We start from the raw sequence: 23,030 nt of genomic DNA on the forward strand, positions 1-23,030 counted from the left end.
GCACAGATATACATGCCAGATAACTTATTTTACATTCACAGTACTTTAAGTGTATAGAATGCATGCAATCTGTATTTTTAGAAATTAAAAATCAATAGGTCAGATGTTTTTCTAAGGTTGGTTGCACTCAATACATCAAAAGCATGACCATAAAATACAAAGTCTGGCATTTCATATCCCATTATTTCCTTGAAATCAAAAGCATTTGATTGATCAATCTCTACTCAAAAAAAGTCACAAGAGAGGTGAGGTCAAAATAAAAGTGAGAAAAAAATTGAAAAGTGCCGACACAAAAAAAATGCCAGCATAGTTTTGTCAAATTACTGAAATATCTTCACAAACCAAGCATTAAACATCTGGCTTGGTTGTGCAAAAGTCACCCAGGCCTCTGCTGCCACCATGTGGCTGCCAGTAAAACTTGGCTTTGATTCCTCAACAATCACGTTGGTTGAATAATTTATGTCCACCCCCACTCAAAAATGTGTTTCGCTCATTGTTACTTTAGTTGAATGTTTGTCCCTCACTGTGCAGAATGATGCAGAGTTACACACTAAAAGGCTGTTTTCACATTCATCTGCTGTATCTGCTGTCCAGTATACATGATTTTCAATCAGGGAGAAGGAGTAAGTGCAATTTAAAGAATTTCTAACTCTGTAATTGAACTTTAAACCACTTTACTGCTTAAACATTTCAGTTGCAAACAAGTCTGGGGGGGAACTTGAAGAAAGCATTTAATTTTCTTTCAAAGTCCACAGTGGCTTAGCAGAAAATGAATATTTATTTGTATTAAAGCTATGGAACTGTGTATGGAACACTTCTGTTGGTGCCATAAGTTAAGGGTTAAATCTTCATTATATCAAATATTAGATTATTAATATTATATTGTGTTAGTTTCAGACAAAGGATGGTAAATGGAGAATTTTGGAATGTCTCTGTAAACAACAGAGTTTCAGAGTTTAGCATTAAAATATTTAGATATTCCGGATTTTAATAGAGAGAATGTGTAAAAAGACAGTGACAGTCTTTTCCAAATAAGGGATACCAGTTGTGCTTTATCTGTATACATGTGGAAAATGTATTGATGCCATATTTTGGCTACAGGAATGTCCTACAGAGTAAGAAATACCATAATAATAATGCATAAACACTTTTTCTTAGTATCCGGATTCAGTAGCAGATTTTATTTATCTAGATAGCAGCTGCTACAAAGGGGCACTTAAGTATTTTCAGACCTACATAATATCCTAAAGATTTGCTGCAATATTTGCACAATAGGCCGTCCCAGGATTTGCTGTAAAATCACAATTCTTATTATGTGAGCCTGGTGGACAATTTGCCCACTGAGAATACAGTAGGTTCGGTACGAATAAATAAATAAGCAAGCAAGCCATCGGGTCTTCTTTATGAGCAGCATATTATTTTTGCTGCACTCCAGTGAGAGGTCTGCATAAATGTATTTACCGTCTCCAAAACCCCAATGAAGACTCTGTTAACAAGGTGAGACATTATGAGGAAGAAGTTTATTGAGGAGCAATACAGAGACACAGAAAATAACAACTGATGCAATTCCCCAGTTTAACATTATGCCCTCTGCTAAACAATGCCATCTCACTACAACTGGAACCTGTTCGTTGTTGGTCTTAAGCTGATTTTTTTTTTTTTTAAACTTTACGATTCTCTTTCTACATTTAGCTTTGGCAATACAGAATTGTAATTCATGCCGGTAAGGCAGTCTAAATTAGAGAGAAGAGAGCATTTAGTGAATAGAGACATAGAGAACGATTAAAGCGCTAGGATCCTTGATGAGGTCTTTATAGTCCACAGGTACAGTATCTCTTTATCATTACCTATATACATCAGAACACAGTTTAGGCCCACATACACAATAACAAACTGACAGAGAAGCACTTGAACGTTGACAATACCACCTTAAGCTCTGACGCAGACGGTGACTGACTGACTGACTGACTGACTGACTGGCTGGCTTCGTGATTGTGAAAGTAGAGGAAAGGAGAGAGACTTGAGAAAAGAGAAAGAGTGCTAGTTTGTGATGTGCATGAAGTTGCATGTTTCAAACCTGAGAAAAAGGCTAAATGGAAACATGTAAAAAAGCATCATCTTTGTTCATTCATGGAGGAACTTGTGTTTTGCCATGTCAAGTAGCAACTTTTTTTTTTTTTCAAGTGGCAAGTTCCGGTCCCATCCATCCCGCCAGTCAGGGTCTGAATGTGAGCTTAAGGCTGCAAGGGTCACAACTTGACCATTGATACAGCACAGGTGGACACCTATGACAAGGTTAAATGTATTATTGAGGCTGTTTCCATATAGAGAATACTGAAGGTGCTCCTCAGCCTTGCTATGTGTGTATGGCTGCTACTACAACACAGGAACAACTCACAAAAGTCCAACATTAAATTGACCCCCGAGGGTTTTATGATTCATCATTAACAGCTTTGACCATGAAAACAAATACAACTGAAACGCCAACAAACGTGCAGACAGACGGCACATGCACACGTGTCCTCGCACACTCATACACACGCACACGCACATACACAGTATTACTCGCACACAAACACACGTATACACACACATACTAAGATACAACTTGTGTTCCTAAGAGAACATTAAGCTGATAATTAACACTTAGGGGGGCATTATACAATAAATTAATACAATACTAAATCAAACTCAGCCTACATATAGGCAAATTAGTCCCTCCCCCATATACATACACACAAAACACACGCACACACACACTCCCATGCAATAAAAGCAGCTTATGTGCCATGCTGCATTTTGGAATGAATAGGGCAGTACGACTGCTGAGCGTATTTTCATGTAAAGCAGCAAGTGGGGGTGGTGTCTGACTTGGCGAGGTGCTCTGGGGGGAAAAGAGGTTCCAGGGACTGATACTGGGTAGTGGATCTGCTAAGCAAACCTGGACCACAGGCGAGCAACAAGCGCACATACACATACACCACAAGACAAGTACCATACTGTACATAGATATATGGACATCGTCACCTGGCAGGAAATCGAAGGGTCAAGGGGTAAAGACTTCAGTGTCTACACTAAGGAGAGACCAGGACAGCAGAGTCATGGCTAAGATAGGAGGAATGGAGTGGATGAAGGAGGGAGGAGGAGGGTATGAGCAACCCCTTGAGATGATTATGGCGGGACTTGTCTTGTAGGAGATGGCGGGGGCCGCCGACTTGAATAATGTATGTGACGTAAGGAAAAGTGTCACAGGATAGGGAAGATAAGAGATGACAAACAGAGAGAGAGAGAAGAGAGAAGATTAGTCTCAGTGTTTACATAAGTTTAATAGATGCTGCAGTTAGGCTACAGATAAGATACAGGGAGAGAAAAACTGATTTCTTTTCCACTTGAATGAAGATCTGCCTCAAGGGCAAATGGTCAGACTTATTTAATATCTCACACACAGTCAAAATTGGCATCAAATTAAAGATTATTTAAAAAGCAAAAATGTGAGTGGATTAAGGAAGCAGTTTAAAGGAATAGTATGACATTTTGGCATAGATTTGCTTTCTTTCTGAGAGCTAGATGAGAAGATTTATACCACTTTTATGTCTGTATGCAAAATATGAAGCTAGTGCCAGTAGCTGGTTAGCTTAGTTTAGCACTGACTGGGGGAAACAGCTAGCCTGACTCTGTCCAAAGCTAACAGTCACTGACTTTAAAAAGTAACTGCATCTGGCAAAAGATGGTTAAAGAAATTTCCTAGCACATAACCACCTGTAAAATTATAATGTGTTGTTTTTACACTTCTACACACTTTTACACTTAAACAAACAACATATAATTTGTTAATTAGTGAGTATTGGAAGTGAAGTTGCTTATGGACAGAGTCAGGCTAGCTGTTTCCCTTGTTTCTATTCTTTATGCTAAGCTACACTAACTGCCGTCTGTCACTTTGTATTTACTGTACAGGCACGACAGTGGTTTATTTCCCAAAATACAGAACTATTCCTTTAAAGACAAAAATGTGAGCAAATATAGGAAGCAGTGTAAAACACTGACATTTGCCACTGCAAAAGGCAATTCTGCCTCCTCATGAGCAAACAGTCTCATCCTCCAAACAACTTGTTTCCATAGCCCAATATTTACCATATTGTTAAAATACTACAAGCTCAACTCAAGCTCAAAGTCTGCTCAACTGCTGTCAGCCAGCATGTTACAGAAAAGTGAAATACATTTGAAGGCTGTAAGCATTTACTCTTGATCTAGTAGAAGATGTGGAGCAGTTGTTAAGAGCAGATGAGATTCTGAGCAGAAAAGCTGGTTGATGTATGTTTAAAGTCGGAGCAGAGCGATCTCTGTTGTTTAATTTTTCAGTTCACTCATTTATTGCTGATAAACATGCAAAACACAAAATGTATAGAGGGAGGTTTTGTCATTGTTTGTGCATCAGAAGATACAATGTTTAAAGTTTTCAAGTTTTCCATCGGCTAGATAGACAGATACAGTACTTTATTAGTCCAAGTGGATTAATAAAGTACTGTACTCTAATAAAAAACATCAGAAGAGGATGTTTTGTGTCTTCCCAGTGGGTAACATGTGAGAAGGTTGCACTCACCTGGGGATGCTAGGAGGGGCCCTGTTCGGGCGGCTGGGAGCCTGGGGGCTGTCAGCACTGTTATTGAAAGGCCCCAGGGGTCCTGGGCGGTTTGGTGGTGGTGGGGCCCCTCGGGGAGCTGGGCGCTGGCCCGAAGACATCCTCCTGGGGGCCGTGGGGCTGGGTGGTGGAGACCTGGAAGAAGAGATGACATAATATTGAATAATGTTTAGGAAAGAAAAGAACAGTTAATAATGAATTGAATTAAAGGCATTTTGAAATAAAAATATGCCCCAACATTTAGTTTTTATTTAAAATGGTGAGTTTGCATATGTATGATCAGTTTACCTGCGACCACCGGATCCTCCCACCCAGGAGTTGTCAACAGGCGGAGGCATGGGGACGGTGATAGTGGAGGTGGAGATATCCCCAATGATGGCCAGGGCCTCCTTCAGGGACTGGTGGGTCCTTAGCACTTCATCCCTCCTCTGGGCCTGCTCCTGAGACTCGTCCATCAGGGCGTTCTGGTCACCAGCAGAGTACAGCTGGGCCAACAGCTCTGCATTGATGAAGTCCTTCACCTAGTGGCGTAGAGATAAAGGACAGAATGAGCGTTATAATGGAATAAATTGAAGGAGAGAGACAATCCTTCTGATCAAAGCTGCAGTGTGTTTTTTCACTGGAGTCAGATTTTGTTATTATAATAATTTGTAGTAGCAGGAGTATCAAGGGCAGAGTGAGCGACAACTGATGTACTCTTTGCTTACATTGTTGATCATGAGATGCATGATGGTCTTGGGCATGAGGTCTCGGATGCACTTGTTGACAATAGCCATGTAGGAGTCCACCAGGTTACGGATGGTTTCCACTTTACGCTCCAGCTGAGGGTCCATGGAGAAGTTATCTGTGGTGGTGGTGGTCTCACTCTCAACCTAAAGCAGGAGAAAGGAGAAATACTTTTTTTAAGAAAGAGGTGTTTACCTGTGCAAAAATATTGTGTGCATTGTATGGAACTAACAGCTTAATAATGGATGCTTTAGTTTTTTTCTGTGCAGTCTTCTAGTATAAATGTATGAACAGTTTCAAAGCAATATAGGAAGGGAGAAATTACATAACATGTGACACAGCACAAGTAAATACTGTAAGGACACTTTAGGATCAGACAGAACACAGGAACCAAAGCTAAAAAAAAATCATCCAAGCACTAAAAGACCAAGTGTTTGAATAATGAACGAATGTGCTAACCGTAGCGGTCTTCTCAGGATAGACCCCAGCACGTAGGAGAGAAGACTTCCAGCTGTCCACATCATCCTGAGAGTCGCAGGCCAACTCCAGGGTGCGATTGTCCTTGTACACATTCCTAGACACAACAACACACGAGGGAATGTATGGATGAAAATCAGTGAAGAGGTATAAGAGCTCTTATTCAACCATGTGTCAAAATCCATATTAGTAAAAGCTTTAATAAAACCCTTAGTTACAGCTTATAAACACTTTAAAAGTATGTCTTATTAGAAAGTTAGAAAGTGTGTCTTATTCGAAAGTAAATGCTAAACAGGGGAGGCATGTGTAATTAAATAAACATTCAAACTATTTAAGTTGCTCTATCAGAGATCAATGATATAACAAAATCCAGACAATACTTCTCATTGTTCAAAAAAGTGTTCAACAACAGAGACAAATTCTTACATCTGGAAGTATTGACAGTCAATTTAGGTTATTTGCCTCCTTCCATGTGGGATATTTTGTTGTTTAACCCCTTTTCAGGTTTTGAGCCAAGAAGTTTTTAACTGGATGGAGAAACTGAATTACCATAAAAAAGCTTTTAGAGGACATACTGCAGCAATTATTGTAAGTTCAGGCCTGACATTAAACATTTTACACAGATTCACAGTGTTTATGCATAGCTTAGGTATATTATTAACATCAACCTACTATCATAACATCAGGAACTTAGAATAACTCTGTTTTTTTTGGGCTTTTTTCCCCTCTCACAGTAAAATGTCTGGTATTTTAAAATGGTATTTTGCACTTATGAGATGTATTTTGTGATAAATGGCAGTATGATTTTTTTTTTTTAACACAAACTATAAATGACAGCTTCACAAGCTGAATTGTAGACATGTGTATTCGAAATACATCCAGTTTGTTCCGGCCTGCATTCATGCATACATACTGTACATAACACATAATGCAAAACATATTTCAACTGCAGCACCAGCACGCAGGCCTTGAACTCTCTAACTCTGTCTACGTTATGTGATAGCTATCAAGAGTCTCATGAGCTGTAAAATTAACTGTTATAGTATGCAGTTTAATGAAAAGTAGAAATTAAAATATGAAGATCTTGCAGCTGACCTCGACTCTGTATTGAAAATGCAGAATATGTGCTTGCTGGACATGAAACTCTTCTCGACATCGCGGACCTTCAGGTTGTCCAGGGGGAGCATGTACTTTTTCTCCTTCTCCTGTGAATGAGAAAAACAGAAGGTAGGGATTGTGAGCACTTTTATGACTAATACGATTTGTGCTCTGTTTGTTATTGTTTGAAACGTTGCGCAATGATGTTGGCGCAAACAATTTGCACGAGATGATGTCGGTAAGAGAAAGGTGAAGTTGGGTTTTTAAAGAGGGAGAGAGGGGGTGAGCAGAAAAGAGAGAGAGGGGGTGACAGGAGGGAGGAGGAATGGGGGAGAAATGAGAGTGGGAGGTAAGGGGGGGGGGGAGTGGGTGGAGAAGAGAGGGGGGGGAGCAGAGGGAAGAACAGAGAAAGAAAAAGAGAGAGAAGGAGAGCACATGTGGAAGTCATTACAGTGTGGGTCAAGACACAGTCGTTCTTCACGGTGAGTTTTGCCGCGGAGAGCTGGTAGCTAAAGGCTGAGGAAACTCTCCGGCTTGTAGTAAAGACGGGGGGGAAATGCAGATATATAAAAGCACTGGAGGTCCATAATGCTCTGCTCAAACACAATGTTGATCTTTTGAGGTACAGGCTCAAGCACGGCTGTGACAGATTCAAAGAGGGCTTGTGACAGATGCTTAGCTTCAAGAAACCCTGCTCTTCATTTTACACTCCATCCTAGCCTCCATCTTTCTTAACTCTCAGTGTCTTTTTTCTTTTATCCCTCCCCCTCTATATTTTTTCAATATTTTTTCTTTCCATTCCAGAGGGGCCCACTTCCTGCCTGATTTTTTTTTTTTTTTTTTTTTTTTGAAGAAGGAGGGAGAGAGAGCGAGAGAGAGAGAGATTAAATGACAGCCTGGCGTTAAAACTCAACATCTGGTAGTGCTTAGCAGCACACAGAGAACCAGGGAAGGAGGGAGAGTGGAGAAGTTAAAGAGACGGCGGGCGAAGGAGGAGAGACCAAGAAGAAGAAACACAAAAGTGGATTTGCAAAAGATTTGCAGAAGAAAGCCCACATCTGGTCTGATGGTCTCCGGGAAGTGGTGGTAGATGGTCACAGGTAAGAATTAAAAGGGGATGAGGAGCGGAGAAGAAGCAGTGAGGACGAGAAAACTCTGCAGACCCTTCTGTGTTGTATTCCCCAAGGGGTCACTACAGCCCATATATGGTCACACGGGTCCCCTCCCTCTTCCTCTCTCTTCCTCTCCCTTTCTCACTCACTCACTCCCCCCCCCCTCGTCTCTCTCTTTCCCTCTTTTTTGTAATATCCCCTCCCTGAACGTGCAGCCAGTCTGTCCCAGTCGTCTGAGCGAATATGCCACGTCAAGGCTGGATACTCTTCATGGCCGGCGTGACCAAAACGGACCGCGAGGGGACCCAGAGCTCCACTCGTCTACCAAAACAAATAAACACGCCAAGAGACGTGCACCAAAAAGGCTGGGAGAGCGACAACATGGATGGGGCGAATCACAGTTTTGAGGGCTTTCGATAGACGGGATCCTTGGTGCCAAAAATGGAGAGGGGCGAAAGGGAGGGCACAGACGACAGAGCCGCAAGCATCTGGAATGGCAGAAAACAGCACAAGGCCTGGCTCTTAACTCCGGCTCCGTCCACCCAGTGTTCAGACTACCTGTTCATTGTCATACTGGTGTACAGTAGTCTGCACATTGGTTAGACTGGGCATGGAACTTCTTCTGTCAGTCTGTCTTTCTGTGTGTCTCTCTTTCTGTCTCCAAGGTCTCCCAAGTTGTGTGTTTTTGTGCATCTGTTCCTTCATCTTCAACCTCTACTATCTTTAATCTATTTATAATCTGTATTTATTCTGAATCCATCTGTAATTTGTCCTGAGTGCATTCTAACACTCACCACTTCCTTTTCATATCTTCTTTTTTTTTTTTTTTTTTTTGGAATAAACGTTTATCACATATTTTTCCAACACTAACTGCAGATTTAACAAAATTGTTGTGAAAACCAAGATGTGAAAATCTAAATCTCGAGCCAGAGTGATAAAGGATTTAAAGTCAAAACTCACAAAGTAGCAAACTCACATAATTTATAGCATAAGAGCTGAATGAGTAAGTGTGCAGGCTGCTAGCCTATAGTGCTCTGATGAAGATGTGGTCCACTGGAGGGGGAGGAGCGAATGTGGCTGCAAAGCATCAAACACAGGCCGAAGGAACGAGGGCCAATCAATCAAGTGGAGTTTGAAAATACAGTCAGACACCTCCAGTGAAGTTATTTCAGTGGGTGGCCAAAATGGACTTGGAAGACTTAATGCAAAGGAAGCTGATTTATACTAGATTGCTGTGGTGTCAAATAACTGCAAAAAGCGCATAGGAAAAGTGTTCTGCAGATTGTGCAATAAATGCATCAGCCAAGTGTACAAAGAATATATGTAGACATATGAGGTTTTACATTTGACTACTCAGTTAAATTACTAGTTCATTTAGTTAAGCTTTTGTGTTGTTGGTTTGTGATTTAAGTATAAAAAGTCTCAGAGTGGATTGTGGAGTACTGCACATTTTATAGGTTTAAAACAGTGACGCGATGTAATTGATCTGGTCATGAAGTGGTAGCTGGTTATGAAGTTGAAGGTCAGAAACAGAAAGAGGGGGGGGTATTGATATTTAATAGAGGGGTTTCTCTCTGCTTCAACATTGGAGGCTGATGTTTGGATTAAAAACTTGTGATTTTCCTGCCAAGAATGCGAGCAGTTCCAAAGTAACTGCCAACCACACCAAGAGAGGGAGGAGGGTGTGCAAATGTGTGTGTGCACATGCATGCGTATGTGACTATAGAAAGTTCACGGAGTGTAAAACAGAAATATACAAGGCAAAGCCAGTCGAGTCTATAATTTCCTACATTACCGCACAAACGGATCAAATAACAATCTGTACACCCAATGCTGTGCAACCCATGCGCTGTCTGAGGCTGTGCGCTTTCATATATTTTGGGTGTCTGTGAGTGAACATTTGGTTGGGATTGGGATGGTTTCCAAATTTGCAAAGAAGAGGCGAATGCCTAAACTCCCAGTGGAAAGAGGTGGGGAGAGAAGAAAGAGAGAAAAGAGGGGAACTTCAAGACAAAGGGAGAGATGAATGGAAAGAACGAGTGAATGACAGAAATATGTCTAAACTCTTCACATGCATAATTCGTCCAGTAAAATGCTGCATCATGATGATGATGATCCACACTTCAACAAAGAGTATGCTCACAAATCTCACATACTGCATGCCCCAAGTAAAGTTAACCAGCTGCAATTCAGTTCCCTACAGTACGTTAACGTGGAATCAATCACAGATGCCGCATAAAAATTAAATTTATTATCAAGATCCGAGAGTACAATAATGTCTCTGTGAGTCTGTTGCTCTGTGAAAATCTACTATGTTATGTATCTCTTGGAACAGACAAAAGACTAAAAAAGGTCCAATAAATTTGAAAAAAAAACCCAGCAAAGCAGCAATAACACCAACTGGCTAAAGGAGTTGCAGTGTGTCCGCCTATCTACACTTGCTGTGCAGAATATCCTCCAACCTGTACAGCAGGCACAGACAGGCAGATAGACATCAGCCCGACAAATAAGCCAGCAGGATGGACCAAACCCTGCATCCTGTTGATGCTGGGTTGTGGGTGCATATGTAGAGTGGATCGGTCTGCTTTCCTGGGAAGCCAATATGCCGTTGTTGTTCTTTCTAATGATGAATGAATGTTGATAAAAATGAATAAAATTCTGCTTTGTTTAAAACATCCGAGAGTTAAAGTCATTTGTGTAGCATTGGTATCAATTAAGTTGCTGGTTCCTAACGCATAATGGCAGGCTGTCATCTATCAGCTTTATCTGTATTTTCTTTAGGTTAAACTCACCTCATCATCCTTGAACCAGGAGAGGCTCTCAGCAGTCAGCACAAACCAGTACTCCTTGGCTCCTCCCTTCATGATGCTGATGTTGTTGATGGTCAGCCAGCCTTTGCGGATGACCTGAGGGAAAGGATCAATGTCAGAAATATATAGACTGTAAAAAAAAAAAAAAAAAACAAAATAAAATAAAAATTATGCATGAAAAACAAGAAAACAAGAGGATGACAGGAGCTCTTCATCCGTAATGGCTTTCATTAAAAAAAAAAAAAAAACTCACTTGCCTCTAAAACAATAAATCAGTACAACACATTGTGGCTAAAACTAGCCCAAATACAGTTAATCTGTGCAAATCATCAATGCATGAATTGCAATGAGTGTGGAGGTCAGGTTAGGTTGTGTCATTGTGTCTTTTTGTGACTCACTCAGAGCCTAGCATGTGACCCGTGTGTCAGTGAAGTGTCATTCAAGGAACTGTGTTCACAATGCCACACGCAAAGGCCTGTGTTAGCTTGTTATAAGTGACCATTGTGTTAAGTTCTTCAAGCACACAATATAGCATGGGTGTGTGCTCTGTGTTAGGTGTATTAACCTTATGAGCCCTACATAGACAAGCTTGTGGGCATAGTGCCAAGTGATTATTAGGTTAGATTACTGTCAGTCTTGCACCGCCTAAGACTCACTAAGGAGGTTACCCAAATCATTACAAAGCCTTTCTGTCATAGGCACACATGAGAGAGCTGTTTTGTGGGTGGATCCATGACAGGGTTCTGAAAGAAATTATATTTCTGAACCTCTTGAGTCTTGGATATAATATTTTAAATGCCAAACCATGGAAAATTGTTTATTTCTCTTTGTCTGGTTGGCAACCCCTTGTAGTCTGCGGGCCTTTGTGGGTGGAGGGGGTGTTAGAGAGTAAATGGTTAGAGAATAAACTCTTACAATCAGGCCTGATGCGGGAGGAGAGGAGGCCTGCAACAGGAAGGAAGGTGGGGCATTTAGACACCATGTGGCACTAAAAAAATGTAAGACATCTTCTAAAGTGCCAAAATCTCTCTGCCCAACAGTAGCCTACACAGCCAATCTGACCTGTCAGAGTGGAGAACGAGTTTTTGCTTCTCGCACCACTCTGCGTGAAGTGACAAGAAGAGGAGAAAAAAAAGCAGAAGTGACAGGTTCCTAGGAAGGCTGCGGTGCTGCAGAGCACCACACAATGGGCAGAAGTATTACTGCAGGCACAAATGACATTGCAAACCATAACCCACAATGAGCGATACTCACCAACAGACACCCATAAGAGGGCAGCTGAGATTCTCACTAAGGGATGGGGATGAAATGCAAAGTGGCACCTTGATGACACAGGAGGGGTTCAAACAAAGGGAAATGTCTCAACAACAACACCAGTGATGATGGTGGCATAAAGTAATAGAACCCAGTGTGATTCTTTTACTGAGATAAAATCATAAAACCAAAGGAGCAAATAAACCACTGTACACAACTGGTGCCCAATTAAAACATAATACAGCATGCATGACTAAAATAGAAAGTAATAAAATATAAAAATCATAAGACTAAAATGCATAAAACATATATTTTGTGCAATGCAAAAGATTAAGTCAAATGGAAGAGAGTATCTTGGATCATATCTCTTTCATTGCAGCATCTCTCTCTTTGTATTTTCTCTGCAGTAGCCATCCTGCCACTATGTGGGTGTGCTCTACTCCCTTGACCTTGTGCTCGAGATGTTTGCGTACGACATACGCAAGATGTGACAAATGCTCACCTGATTTCCTGCTGAACTCTGGCTCTTATTAGTCTGACTGCTCCTCTGCTGTGCACTGTGGAAACAACACAAAAGAGATGGCAGGAAAGACAGGGATGATGGGGGGGGAGGTGAACATAGAGGAAAAGAGGAGGAGAAAAAGCATGACAGGGGTTAAAGGACATCTTCTAAACTAGACTGATGTGTTCAATAATATATAAATTATTTTGGTGACGCCAAGCTAATAGATGGGAGTCTTTACTTAGCAAAGCCAATGAAGTCCTCGTGGTTAGTGTTGATGTAAGACAGCTGAACATCAATTAACAGCAGAACCTGTAACAATACATAAAACATTTAACATGAAGCAAGTATAACTCATTCTTTAAGGAATAGTTTGATATTTTGGGCTTATTCGCTTTCTAGATGAGAATATCAATACCACTCTCAAATATGTAGCTTGAGTCGGCAGCTTAGAGACTTGAAGGAGGGGGAACAGCTACCACAACATTTTTACTGTTCTTTTCTACAGTTCTTGTATGGATTAAACAAATGAGATATAACGTGTTGACGAGGGAAACTACTATTCCTTTAAATGTATGACATTTTATACAGTATGATAGTACTTGGATAATTGGTACCTCTTTTGTAATTACATAACATCACAATGACAGATGTGAATATACATGTCTCATGTGGAGAAAAACTGGCTACTGAGGTTAGCCTTGCATGTAAATGTGAGTATACATATCTCAGACCTTCCCTTACAAACAAATGTGTGTATGTCCACAACTACAAGCTAATCAGTGTTACCTGGTCCTTGGCCCGACTCTCTCTGTCTCGAATATGAGAAGTCACAATTCTCTCAGTTTCCTCTCGCAGCCTGGGGAAGCATTCCAGCTGGAAACACACCACACAGCTTATCACTCCTTCCACATAATGAATAATAAGAACCAAATTCAGAATCAAAAACAGAGAGCTCATCTTTCCATCTCCATCTATTCATCCAACCTTCCTTCCTTCCCTTCCTGCTTCTTATCGAGCTTTAAAACCCCTATAACTATAATATATATAAAGTGCAAGAAACCACATGAGTTACCTTGTTGGAGCACTGGCGCACTGTGTTAATCAGTTCCTGGATGACCATGTCCACACACTTGATGCAGGGCTCTTTTAGCTTTATAACCTGCTTCTTTACAATGGCTTCAAATGCCATGTCTGGAGTGAAAAGCCCAGTCCTGAGGCCCACCAAGAGGAGGAGAAAAAAGGTACAATGGTGATGAGAAGTGTTTTCTCAAATATACAGTATAATTAGATGACTTGGTGATATTGGTTTTGGTTCCACATACAGTATATCCCTGCTTTTATCTATGTTTTACTTCCTGCAGTCTGAGGTCAGTAATAAAGGGGTCATTACAAAAACATTTTGTTGATGTGATAAAACCGGCCATTGTAGATATCAGCCCTGCTATTGTTTTTGGAAGGAATTCAGGCTAAAATATGATGTTTCTTTAAATGACACATTCTCTCTCGCTTGGGTGGCAATCTTTTTGGTTGCAGTGGCTAACCGCTGCTGAATCAATATAGAAACACAGAGGAAAGCTGGAGTGAAAATAAAAAAAGAAAGAAAGAAACATGACATGCTCCTCCCTTGTTCATAGATTCCCACCCGAGCCATGTATTTTAAGCTGTTGGCAAACCAAATTCAAACATCTGTTTCTTTTTTCAATCTGTCATGATGTCTGCCATATCAAAGTTAACTTATTTGACTGTCTCTTCTGGCTTTTGGCTGTAAATTTATGTTTTTATATCTTTATGATACTCGCAAACTGAAAGTAGAGAGTTGTTTCATCACTGATAAGTTAGTATATCTCAAATATTTTGAGGAATTGTGCGTATGTTGGGAGAAAACTGATGAAAAAGGCCCTTGTAGGAGTACAGAAGGGGGAGTAGGCAAAGAAAAATTTAGGCAACCACATATTTTAGTTCGGTAGACAAATTCCTACCTGATACCGTGGATGTTCTTGATGGCATAACTGATCTCGCGACGCATCTCTTTCTCATCACACTCCATCTGACGGGAGCAGACAGAAGGAGTTTAAATGGTGGATACAGAGAATGGAGTTGTAAAATATTAAAGATGAGAGACAGCATGAAAAAGAGAGGGAAAAAATGTACAAAAAGCTGTGTTTGCACTGAGAGTTGAGTGAGCGATTTAGGGAGTATTCAAAAGAAAATCACAATAGAGAGAACATAAGAAGCCAGTTGGGAGGAAACAGGACAAAGAACAAAGAAGACAAAGGAGGAAGGCTGCAAAACTCATTTAGTCGTATATTCAGCCCTCAAGACTTTTTCTTTCTCAAAACAAACACAAAATCTTCCAGTGGGGGTGTCATTATTCCAGTTGTTCTCTATGCAAATAATTGCACCTCATTAGCTGATATTTTTTGACTGATTCAAATAAAATAAGAGTTTCTGATACATTAAAAATCACAGTGCCTTGTTAACATGGATTGTTATTGGGCATCTTATTCACCTTGACCAGTTCAAAGGGGAAACGCTCATGGAAGATGCGGTTGATTTTTGCTCCACCAGACAGCTCCACTGTGTCCACCTGGTCTCCTGAACCCTCGATCCTCTTCTCAAAATCCACAGAGAACTGCTGCACCATCCTGAAACAAAACAATGATGTAATAAATGAGACCAGTAATGACTTCTGATATCTTGAATACAAGGTGACAAAGAAATGGTGTCAAGGAATGAAGTCATTGTTTCTTCAGAGTTAAGGAATCCTGCACTAAACACATTTACTATGAACTTTTGCTGGCAAAGAAATGGGCTACTGACTGCAACAGCTGCTTGGTTTTGCGGGATGGGTCATCAGGTCGGTATCCCCGGTATTCCTCGGCTTCTTTGTCCAGAGCCAACAGCTGGGACTGCAGCTTGCTGCGGAACGCTGGCAGGGTGTCCCGGATGTGGTTGGTCAGTTGCTATGGAGACACAAAGCAAACCAGCAAACCAAAATTGCACAAATTACAACCACATAGCGAGCCATCAATAAGTAGATTATGTCATTGGCAATTTAAGTGTAAAGAGTCATTTTGCAATCAGGATTGTAAGTACAGAATGTTTCAGTACAAAAAGTAAAGCTACATTCATACAATACAAATGCTGAGAAAACTGTGGAATGTCTGCATGAGTGAAATTATAAATTATTACAAGTTGAACTAGAAAGGCGAGTGCATTTTCCACCTACTGACAGTCTTGAATCACCCACATTGACGTGACTGACAATGGAAGCGAAAAAAAATAGGCCACCTTCTTATTAATTATGTAAAGTGCACTATGGGAGAGCACTGGGAGTAAATCTATGATCACCTCGTTGAGCACTTTCTGCAGGCGTGGGGTACCCATTCTATCAGCCATGTGCCTGTACGAAGGGTGGGAGAAGAAGAACTTTCTCTCCGCTTCCAAAGCTGCCCTGATATCTTTCCTCCCATCAATGTCCTTCTGACTGCGATTCACCACTCCAATATAACCTGGGAATGAATAACATAGGACACAAAAATTGAGAGAAGTAATGAATAGTTACACAATAGTACAAGCAAGATCAACAGAAAGCAGGGAGAGAGTTTGATAGTAAGAAGGACAGAGAGAAGCTACAAGAGCCAAAGTGAATCTGGCTGGCAGCTCACTATAGGACAAACACACCTCTTCGCAGTGGCAGCAGCTTGTTCTCCAGTACGTCTCGGGCATCTGTGCCCTCGTCCATCAAATCCAGTTTGGTGATCACTCCAATAGTCCTCAGACCTAGAAAAAGGGTCAAAAGGTCAAGAGTGAGGAAGGAAGTAATGTAAATTTAGAAATGCCTCTTGGAAGTTTGAGGTTACTGTTTGTTTGAACACAAGAAACAATATAGTACAAAATCATACTACTATCTTTACATTATGCTGTCTTTGCATGTAGCTCCATATCATCATCTACTAAATATTCTGTATTTAACTTCCTCTTCCTTCTCTGTCCATCCTCTGATCCATCTTTTTTCTCCACCATCCTCTTTTTACTTCTTTGCTCTCCTGTTCATCCAGCCAGATTAACCTGCTATGGGGCCAGGGGCACTCAAGTGTTGAAGCTCTTTGACAAATTTATAACGTAGCACAAAGTCAAGAGGTTGCATTACGTAGCACAACAAGCTAGTGAAGCTCTGTAAATGGAACACGCACGCACAGTGGTGTCTGCTGTACAAGGAACCTCTCTCCTGAGACTGAAAATGTTATCACTGTTATTAGTCTTTGGGGCCATTTCTAAACAAACTACAGTAAGCATTGCCTTCAGGGCAAAGGAATATGTCACCCAGTGCAGCGGTGTGCCTCAACGACATGTTTTTAATAGTTTTTGGGCAACAATGATCTATGCAGGAATAAGATATATCAGGTTTTGGATACACACACAATACTTGGAAGCAGGATGAGTTCATTGTTGGTTTGGCTCAGTACATGAGATTTGTTGACAATAAGAAAAGAAAATCGCCAGCTTTATCCTTTAACCCCCCCCCCCCCATTCTTTAGCCTTTAGATACCCATAAACTACAGTGCACACAGCAACATCATTATATTCCTAAGATGGAGTCAACTTGTTAGTCGAAACTCAATTAAACACAAATGTATTTAGAAAATTGCAATTAATCAAATTAACAGCACAGTGAAACTGGGTCTGGGACCTCTGAGCAGTTGCCCACTTCTTCCAGTTCCTAATCTAGTTTTGCATCCAGCTCTTCCTTTCCTCCTCCCCTAGTTCTTTAATTTTATTTACACCTATTTAATTCTCCTTCTGCCACTTCTTCCTTTCCAAGCATCTCTGGCTGTTAGCATCTTTTCTCTCCCTATTCCCTATTCCTCCACCTTAATTCCTTCTCTGTTATAATTCATCCCTCCCTCAAGGTTGCTTCGTCCAAGCCCTCCTCTTCTACCAAGCTTATTCATTGTCTTCTCCTCACGTGTCCTCCTTTCTGTCTGAAGGTCAGACTTTCTGGGAATTATATTAAGTTTATTATTTTCTCCTTCCTAACCCTTTCTCGTCCTTTTCCTTTGCTACACGTCCTCCGCCTTCTTTGGCCTCTATTTTCCCCTTCTCTCAGCCCCACAATGCTAATAATAATGTGACACTTGATCGATCCCTGTAGGGAAATTCTGTTTCCACATTCACGGAGGTCAAAGCACAAGGTCAGACATGTAGCACTACGCCTGGAGCTGATACAGATTCAGTGTCTTGTTGAGGATGGCCCCACTAACCACAAGGCCACTTTTTCTCTACTTCATTTCCTTCCATCCCTCTTTCTACACCAGTCCCAATATTCACCCTTGCCTTACCCTGGGGATCAACATCCTTCGCCAGTTTCAGGGCATCAGAGTTGGCCAGGTCAGTGTTGGCCGGAGTGACGGCTAGGATCAAGCAGCTCTCTCTGGCGATGAACTGCATGATCATGTCCCTGATCTGCTGCTCGATGTCCACCGGCTGGTCTCCGACCGGCACCTTAGTGATCCCCGGCAGGTCGATGAGAGTCAGGTTCAGCACTGCACAGTCAGAAGAATGCAATATAAGAACTCACCATACCTTTGTGGCATTTCTGTGACCTATTTTTAGTCAGAGGGGAATCTCCATAATTTCCTTTATATGTATTTCTCTGGGTTAGCAACCTGTTGCTTTAACAGTCCCCCCCTACAGCTGGAAAAAATAGACATGTTGGGACATTTGGCCATGTTTCTAGACCAGTCCAATAACAATTTGAAATGTAGTTAGAGGAAAAAGAAGCCCACATATCATAATATAGATACCCAAATGAGAGCAAACTTGGGTTGGGTTGCACCAACTATCTGGAAATCCATTACTTAGTTTGTTTGTAAAATCCTACTTAAGTTCTTCATAAGAACTAGCTACTTTCAAACTTTACTAAATTGGGTTGCACTATTAAAATGTAATGAATGTCTTAATGAGTAAAAACTGTTTCAGGATGTAACTATGTAACTAATAACCTACAGGGAAACTAGTTTGTGTGGTGCAAAACATTCTTTAATGTAATGATGTGAAAATCTCCAATTAGAAACACTTACGTCAAACTAGGCCAAGTTTGAACTTATGAACCACTGGTGCAACCGACTCCAAGAGTAATACTGCATAATATATATACAGCGTATATATATATATATAATGATTCCAAACAATTCACATTATCATATTCATTCTGAATGAAGCTCTGTAAGTGGCAGAGGATCACAGATGGTTGACAGCTGAGCTAATTAGTCCATGTTTCAAGTTCTCACAATTTCAAGGCTCTGCTTACAGAGGACAGCATTCACTGTTATCATTCAAACAGTCTAAGAACATCAGTATGTAGCATATCGCATAAAACATATATAGCATATCTGAAAGCTAAAATTCAACCATATTCACAAAAAGCTTTTTAAGTATCTGTTTAGTTGTCAACAAGTAACTAATGCATATATCATCTTTTCATAGAAAAACCATACTCTTTGTTTCTCATGAGCTGTTTTTTAAACCTTTTTCTGCCAGCTATTCATACAAAGAGCAAAAGTATGATGACTCACATCTTGTCACAGTCTACTTTGATTCATAAGTGTTACTAGGTGCAGTTACTTGACAGTGAGAGGAAGGAAGCTGAGTTATGGTCTCGTACCGTTAGGGGAGTAAACACGCAGGTTGATGGGAACGGGAGATATGCCTTTGTTGGCCCCCGTGACACGGTCTGTCTCCGCCTCGATCTCCTGGCGAACCTCATCAAAGTCTGTGAACTTCTTTCCTTTGCAGTGGAGGAATTCAGCCCATTCTGAGAAGATGAAAATAAAGAATACATCACAGAGATTAGTGGTAGCTGTGCTTCATGTGACTGACAGGAAAATAATGCCAGTATGAGAGAAAAAAAACAGCACCGTTTAAAAAAGAAGGAACATTTGTGTGCATGCTAGCATGTGTGGGTGTGTGAATGTGTAGGCGCCCACCTGCAGAGGCGCTGATAAGCTGCAGAACCAGGGGCCTGCGGGTGACAATTCCAGATCCACGGGGCAGAAAGTCCCTGAGGAAAAACAGCCAATCAAAACTCATTATATCAAACCACAGACAACGTAAATACTTATCAAAGAGTGTAGGCATGGCTATAGGTAGCATAATGATATATTAAGGGGTTTTTTAATTCTTGGAAGGCAATTTGCTTGTAATTACACCCATATAATAGCAAGCAAGCTACTCTAGAACATTCAATGCCATTCATCTTTTAAGCCTATATCAGTCTGACAGTGGCCATTTTAAAACACAGCAACTCCTGTCGTTTTCAGCTGCTTCTGCAACAAACAGGACAATCTGACCGGATAAACTATAGGTCAAAATGAAGAACTGCATCACTGACAGGGAGCTCTCTCATTTAAAAAACGATGACTTCATCATTTCCCGGGGGCTTCTACACCTACTGAGTGTGTGTCCACTGCCTGTGTACGTCTGATTATTCCACACACCTGACAGCCATCACTACTACCTCTGATGCTGAACGTCTGTTCCAAGAAACCTTATTAGCACATATCGACCCTCGGAACTGCCTCAAGTGGGATGAGTTTTTAAAAAAAAAACAGATGAAGAAGCCCATTTCTTGTCCATTCAGCGCCTTGTAGGGCCATGTCTGGACAGATGGACCATTACTCAGCATCACGACTCTCAATGAGAACAGGACAAAATCAATGCATCCATCTGGGACTGTACACATGTATGTCAAATCTGCACAAGACGCACCATTTGGTCACACTACAGGGAAACTAGCTAATGATATGTGAGTGTATGTTTTGGTAAATGGGTGTAAAAGAGACGATTTAGTATTGCATTTCCATGGCAATGAGGGGATTTGCGAGAGATGAATTTAAAAAAAGAACGGTCAAAATCAGTAGAATCTGAAATATCCTGACTTAAAGGTCCTACTTTGGGTCAAGCTCTAAAAGCAATGGATCCTACACTTCCCATAATTCAACTCAAAAGCATCTTTCATAAGACCTTCGCTACATGTTATATGCCCCCACCTTTCAATTTAATAGCCCATTCATAATGGGCTATTGAGGTTTTCTGCTACATACCTGAAGTCTTGAGCCTCACTCAAAATAACCCTGATGACATCATCAAGGCCATTTTCTCATACATTAGAAAGCTCCTCAAGAGCAACAGATGATGATATCAGGCTGTTTTAACAGCCTGAGCACTCTCAATGACAAGTAAACTGACATTCATGTGTAAAATCAGTGGAATGTCATATATTGTATGAACTGGCACAGACACAATGCAACAAAAGAAATGCTACGTATCAATTTGGGGAGTTAATTTTTTCTGCAAATCATGATATTAAGTGATTAGCACTAGGAAATGTAAGGGCACTAAAATTTGACCTCATTTAAAAGGTCCTCAGTCTCATTGAAATGCAGAGCTGTAAAACAGAATAAAGAAACCATTGCACAAAGGTTCTTGCAGCAGACAAAAGCACATCATGCAGTTGCTCTTGGTACAGTTATGGAACCTGGATGCACGTTTGTTTCTTGTTTTGTAGAATCACATTCCTGGTTCGAAAATGGCCTGATCCTTATCTCGAATAAAAATGTCAGTTTAAATGCAGCAGCTAATAATATATTTGTTTTAAGTGACCATAATCCAGAGCGATCTGATGAATATTCATGTGTGTTTTGAGGAGTGGGAGCTGACACTGCTGCATGAACAGTAGGATGATTCACTTTAAAAATGGTTACATGAAGCCATGTGTCACTGCAATGTGCATTATATACAACACTGGACTTCACAGCATCACATTCAGAGGGTCAGCGGCACACAATGAATTTAAAAGGATGCTTGGAAACTGTAAAGCGATGGATATTTCTAGGACCACGTGATTGCAGTCTGTGCTGGTTGGGCTGAGATCCCCAAGGTGTTGCTGTAACCCAAATACCACTTAGAGGCCAGGAGACAGTGTTGTGTGTTTCAGATAATGCCATGCAGAAGAAGGTCTCTGCTCATCAGACGGTGCTACAGTGGTGACTTAAAGCTGAGGAGAGATGGTTTGAACTCTGCACTCAGAGATTGGCCCCGCATAGGCCTCTTATGTCATCCTCAAGGTTAACGGGAGAAGGGATTATCCTATTTCTGGTGGTCAATTTTACCTGCCTACAAAGTTCTCCAGCACGGAGCTTTTTCCTGCGCTCTGGCCGCCGACCACTGCGATCTGCGGTAGGTCCAGGTTGCAGGCCTGGCCGATGGAGCTGAAGGCATCCTGCAGCTTGTTGACCAGCGGGATCAGGTCCTCCATGCCACGGTTTCCCATGGTGCCTTTAGACGGAAGGACTCGGGATCAGCGAATGGAGAGAGAGAGAAAGAGAGAGAGAGAGAGAGAGAGGGAGAGAGAGAGAGAGGAGGGGGGGATGTGGCGCTGCTATATTAGTCCAGGATACCGCGGTGCTTGTTGATGTAGTGAAGTCATCTAGCCGCGCATTGCCCCAAGCCAAGCAAGGGTCGGACCGACTGTGGAAGCAGAGAGAGAGAAGGAGAGAGAAAGACAGACAGAAAGAGAGAGAGAGAGAGGGGTGCAGAAAATAGAGATATGAACAGACAGGGACAGACAATTGCGCAGTTGCTTACCACCACCACAACCACCACCATAACCTCTCTCTCTTTCTCTCCCCCTCTCTCGTTCCTTCCTTCTCACGCATACACACACACACACACACACACACACGCACACAGAAAAACACACACATACAAAGCGAGCCGCACGAAGCCTATAGTTTCAAGGGCATTTGATGAGTGGAGCTCCATAGGCTCCATTATATAGTCACACTGAACAAATCCGTGCGCTCTAGGCTCCCGCAAGTCAAACATGAACAACGCTTAATAAACGCATAAACAAAGCATCAGTCGCTGCATGCAGATAAACGTTTATATACCATATAGACTGTGTATATTGTAGATATATTACAGTCATAATCACTGGTTGTAGTGCTGTGTTCTTGTCAGCCTACCCCGCCTCAGGAATCCCTCGTTGTTTTCAGTGTCCGATGGTCCCGGTCGCTGTCCAGTGCTGAAACGACGCGCAGATCAGGCAGCAAAGACAAGTAACAAGACCCTGGACGATTATACAAGCACCACCTGCTATGACGGTGCATCGGCTTGATCCCAAATTCCTGTGCATTAATTGTGTTCGCCTGTAGGCTTCGTTACGGTCGGCTGAATGTCAGAGCGGTCTCATCCCGAACACAAATTCGTTGACAGATTAATCATTTTTCCCCCCTCTCTCCTGTCCGCGGTGTAATTGCGAAGCTGCGCCTCGCTTCTGCACCATATCGACGCGGCGGTGGACCAATGAAAGCCGCGGAATTGGAGCCGAGGCAGAGAAACGCGGC

At 41.5% G+C, this 23,030-nt stretch overlaps 1 protein-coding gene across 2 annotated transcripts; it reads right to left on the reverse strand.

Moving 5' to 3' along the window:
- Positions 1-1,501: 1,501 nt before the first annotated feature.
- dnm3b (dynamin 3b) lies at positions 1,502-22,946 on the reverse strand. Of its 2 annotated transcripts, XM_067605216.1 has the most exons (21): positions 22,650-22,946; positions 21,795-22,152; positions 19,611-19,684; positions 19,289-19,438; positions 17,964-18,167; positions 16,306-16,404; positions 15,973-16,133; positions 15,442-15,584; positions 15,131-15,266; positions 14,601-14,668; positions 13,694-13,832; positions 13,408-13,494; positions 12,860-12,930; positions 12,619-12,673; positions 10,845-10,958; positions 6,938-7,047; positions 5,825-5,939; positions 5,347-5,511; positions 4,928-5,160; positions 4,601-4,774; positions 1,502-3,214 (listed from the first exon to the last, which is right to left on the reverse strand). In XM_067605216.1, the coding sequence occupies exons 2-21, from the start codon at positions 21,953-21,955 to the stop codon at positions 3,172-3,174; spliced, it is 2,502 nt and encodes an 833-aa protein (XP_067461317.1). In that variant the 5' UTR covers positions 21,956-22,152; positions 22,650-22,946; the 3' UTR covers positions 1,502-3,171. The 2 variants fall into 2 exon arrangements, 1 of the variants encoding a protein (XP_067461317.1); XR_010930895.1 differs by lacking the exons at positions 1,502-3,214; positions 4,601-4,774; positions 4,928-5,160; positions 5,347-5,511; positions 5,825-5,939 and adding an exon at positions 12,117-12,184.
- Between the last annotated feature and the right edge of the window lie 84 nt (positions 22,947-23,030).

The sequence above is a fragment of the Thunnus thynnus genome, chromosome 12 (assembly GCF_963924715.1).
Source record: "Thunnus thynnus chromosome 12, fThuThy2.1, whole genome shotgun sequence".
NCBI lineage: Eukaryota > Metazoa > Chordata > Actinopteri > Scombriformes > Scombridae > Thunnus > Thunnus thynnus.

Bases quoted from the DNA above. Each gene is read 5' to 3' on its own strand.
- dnm3b (XM_067605216.1), bottom strand. From the start codon at position 21,955: ATGGGAAACCGTGGCATGGAGGACCTGATCCCGCTGGTCAACAAGCTG. The intron at 19,685-21,794 runs GTAAAATTGACC...GTTTTTCCTCAG, and splicing joins CTGGAGAACTTTGTAGGCAG to GGACTTTCTGCCCCGTGGAT. The intron at 15,267-15,441 runs GTCAGTAGCCCA...GTTTTGTTTCAG, and splicing joins AAAACCAAGCAGCTGTTGCA to GATGGTGCAGCAGTTCTCTG.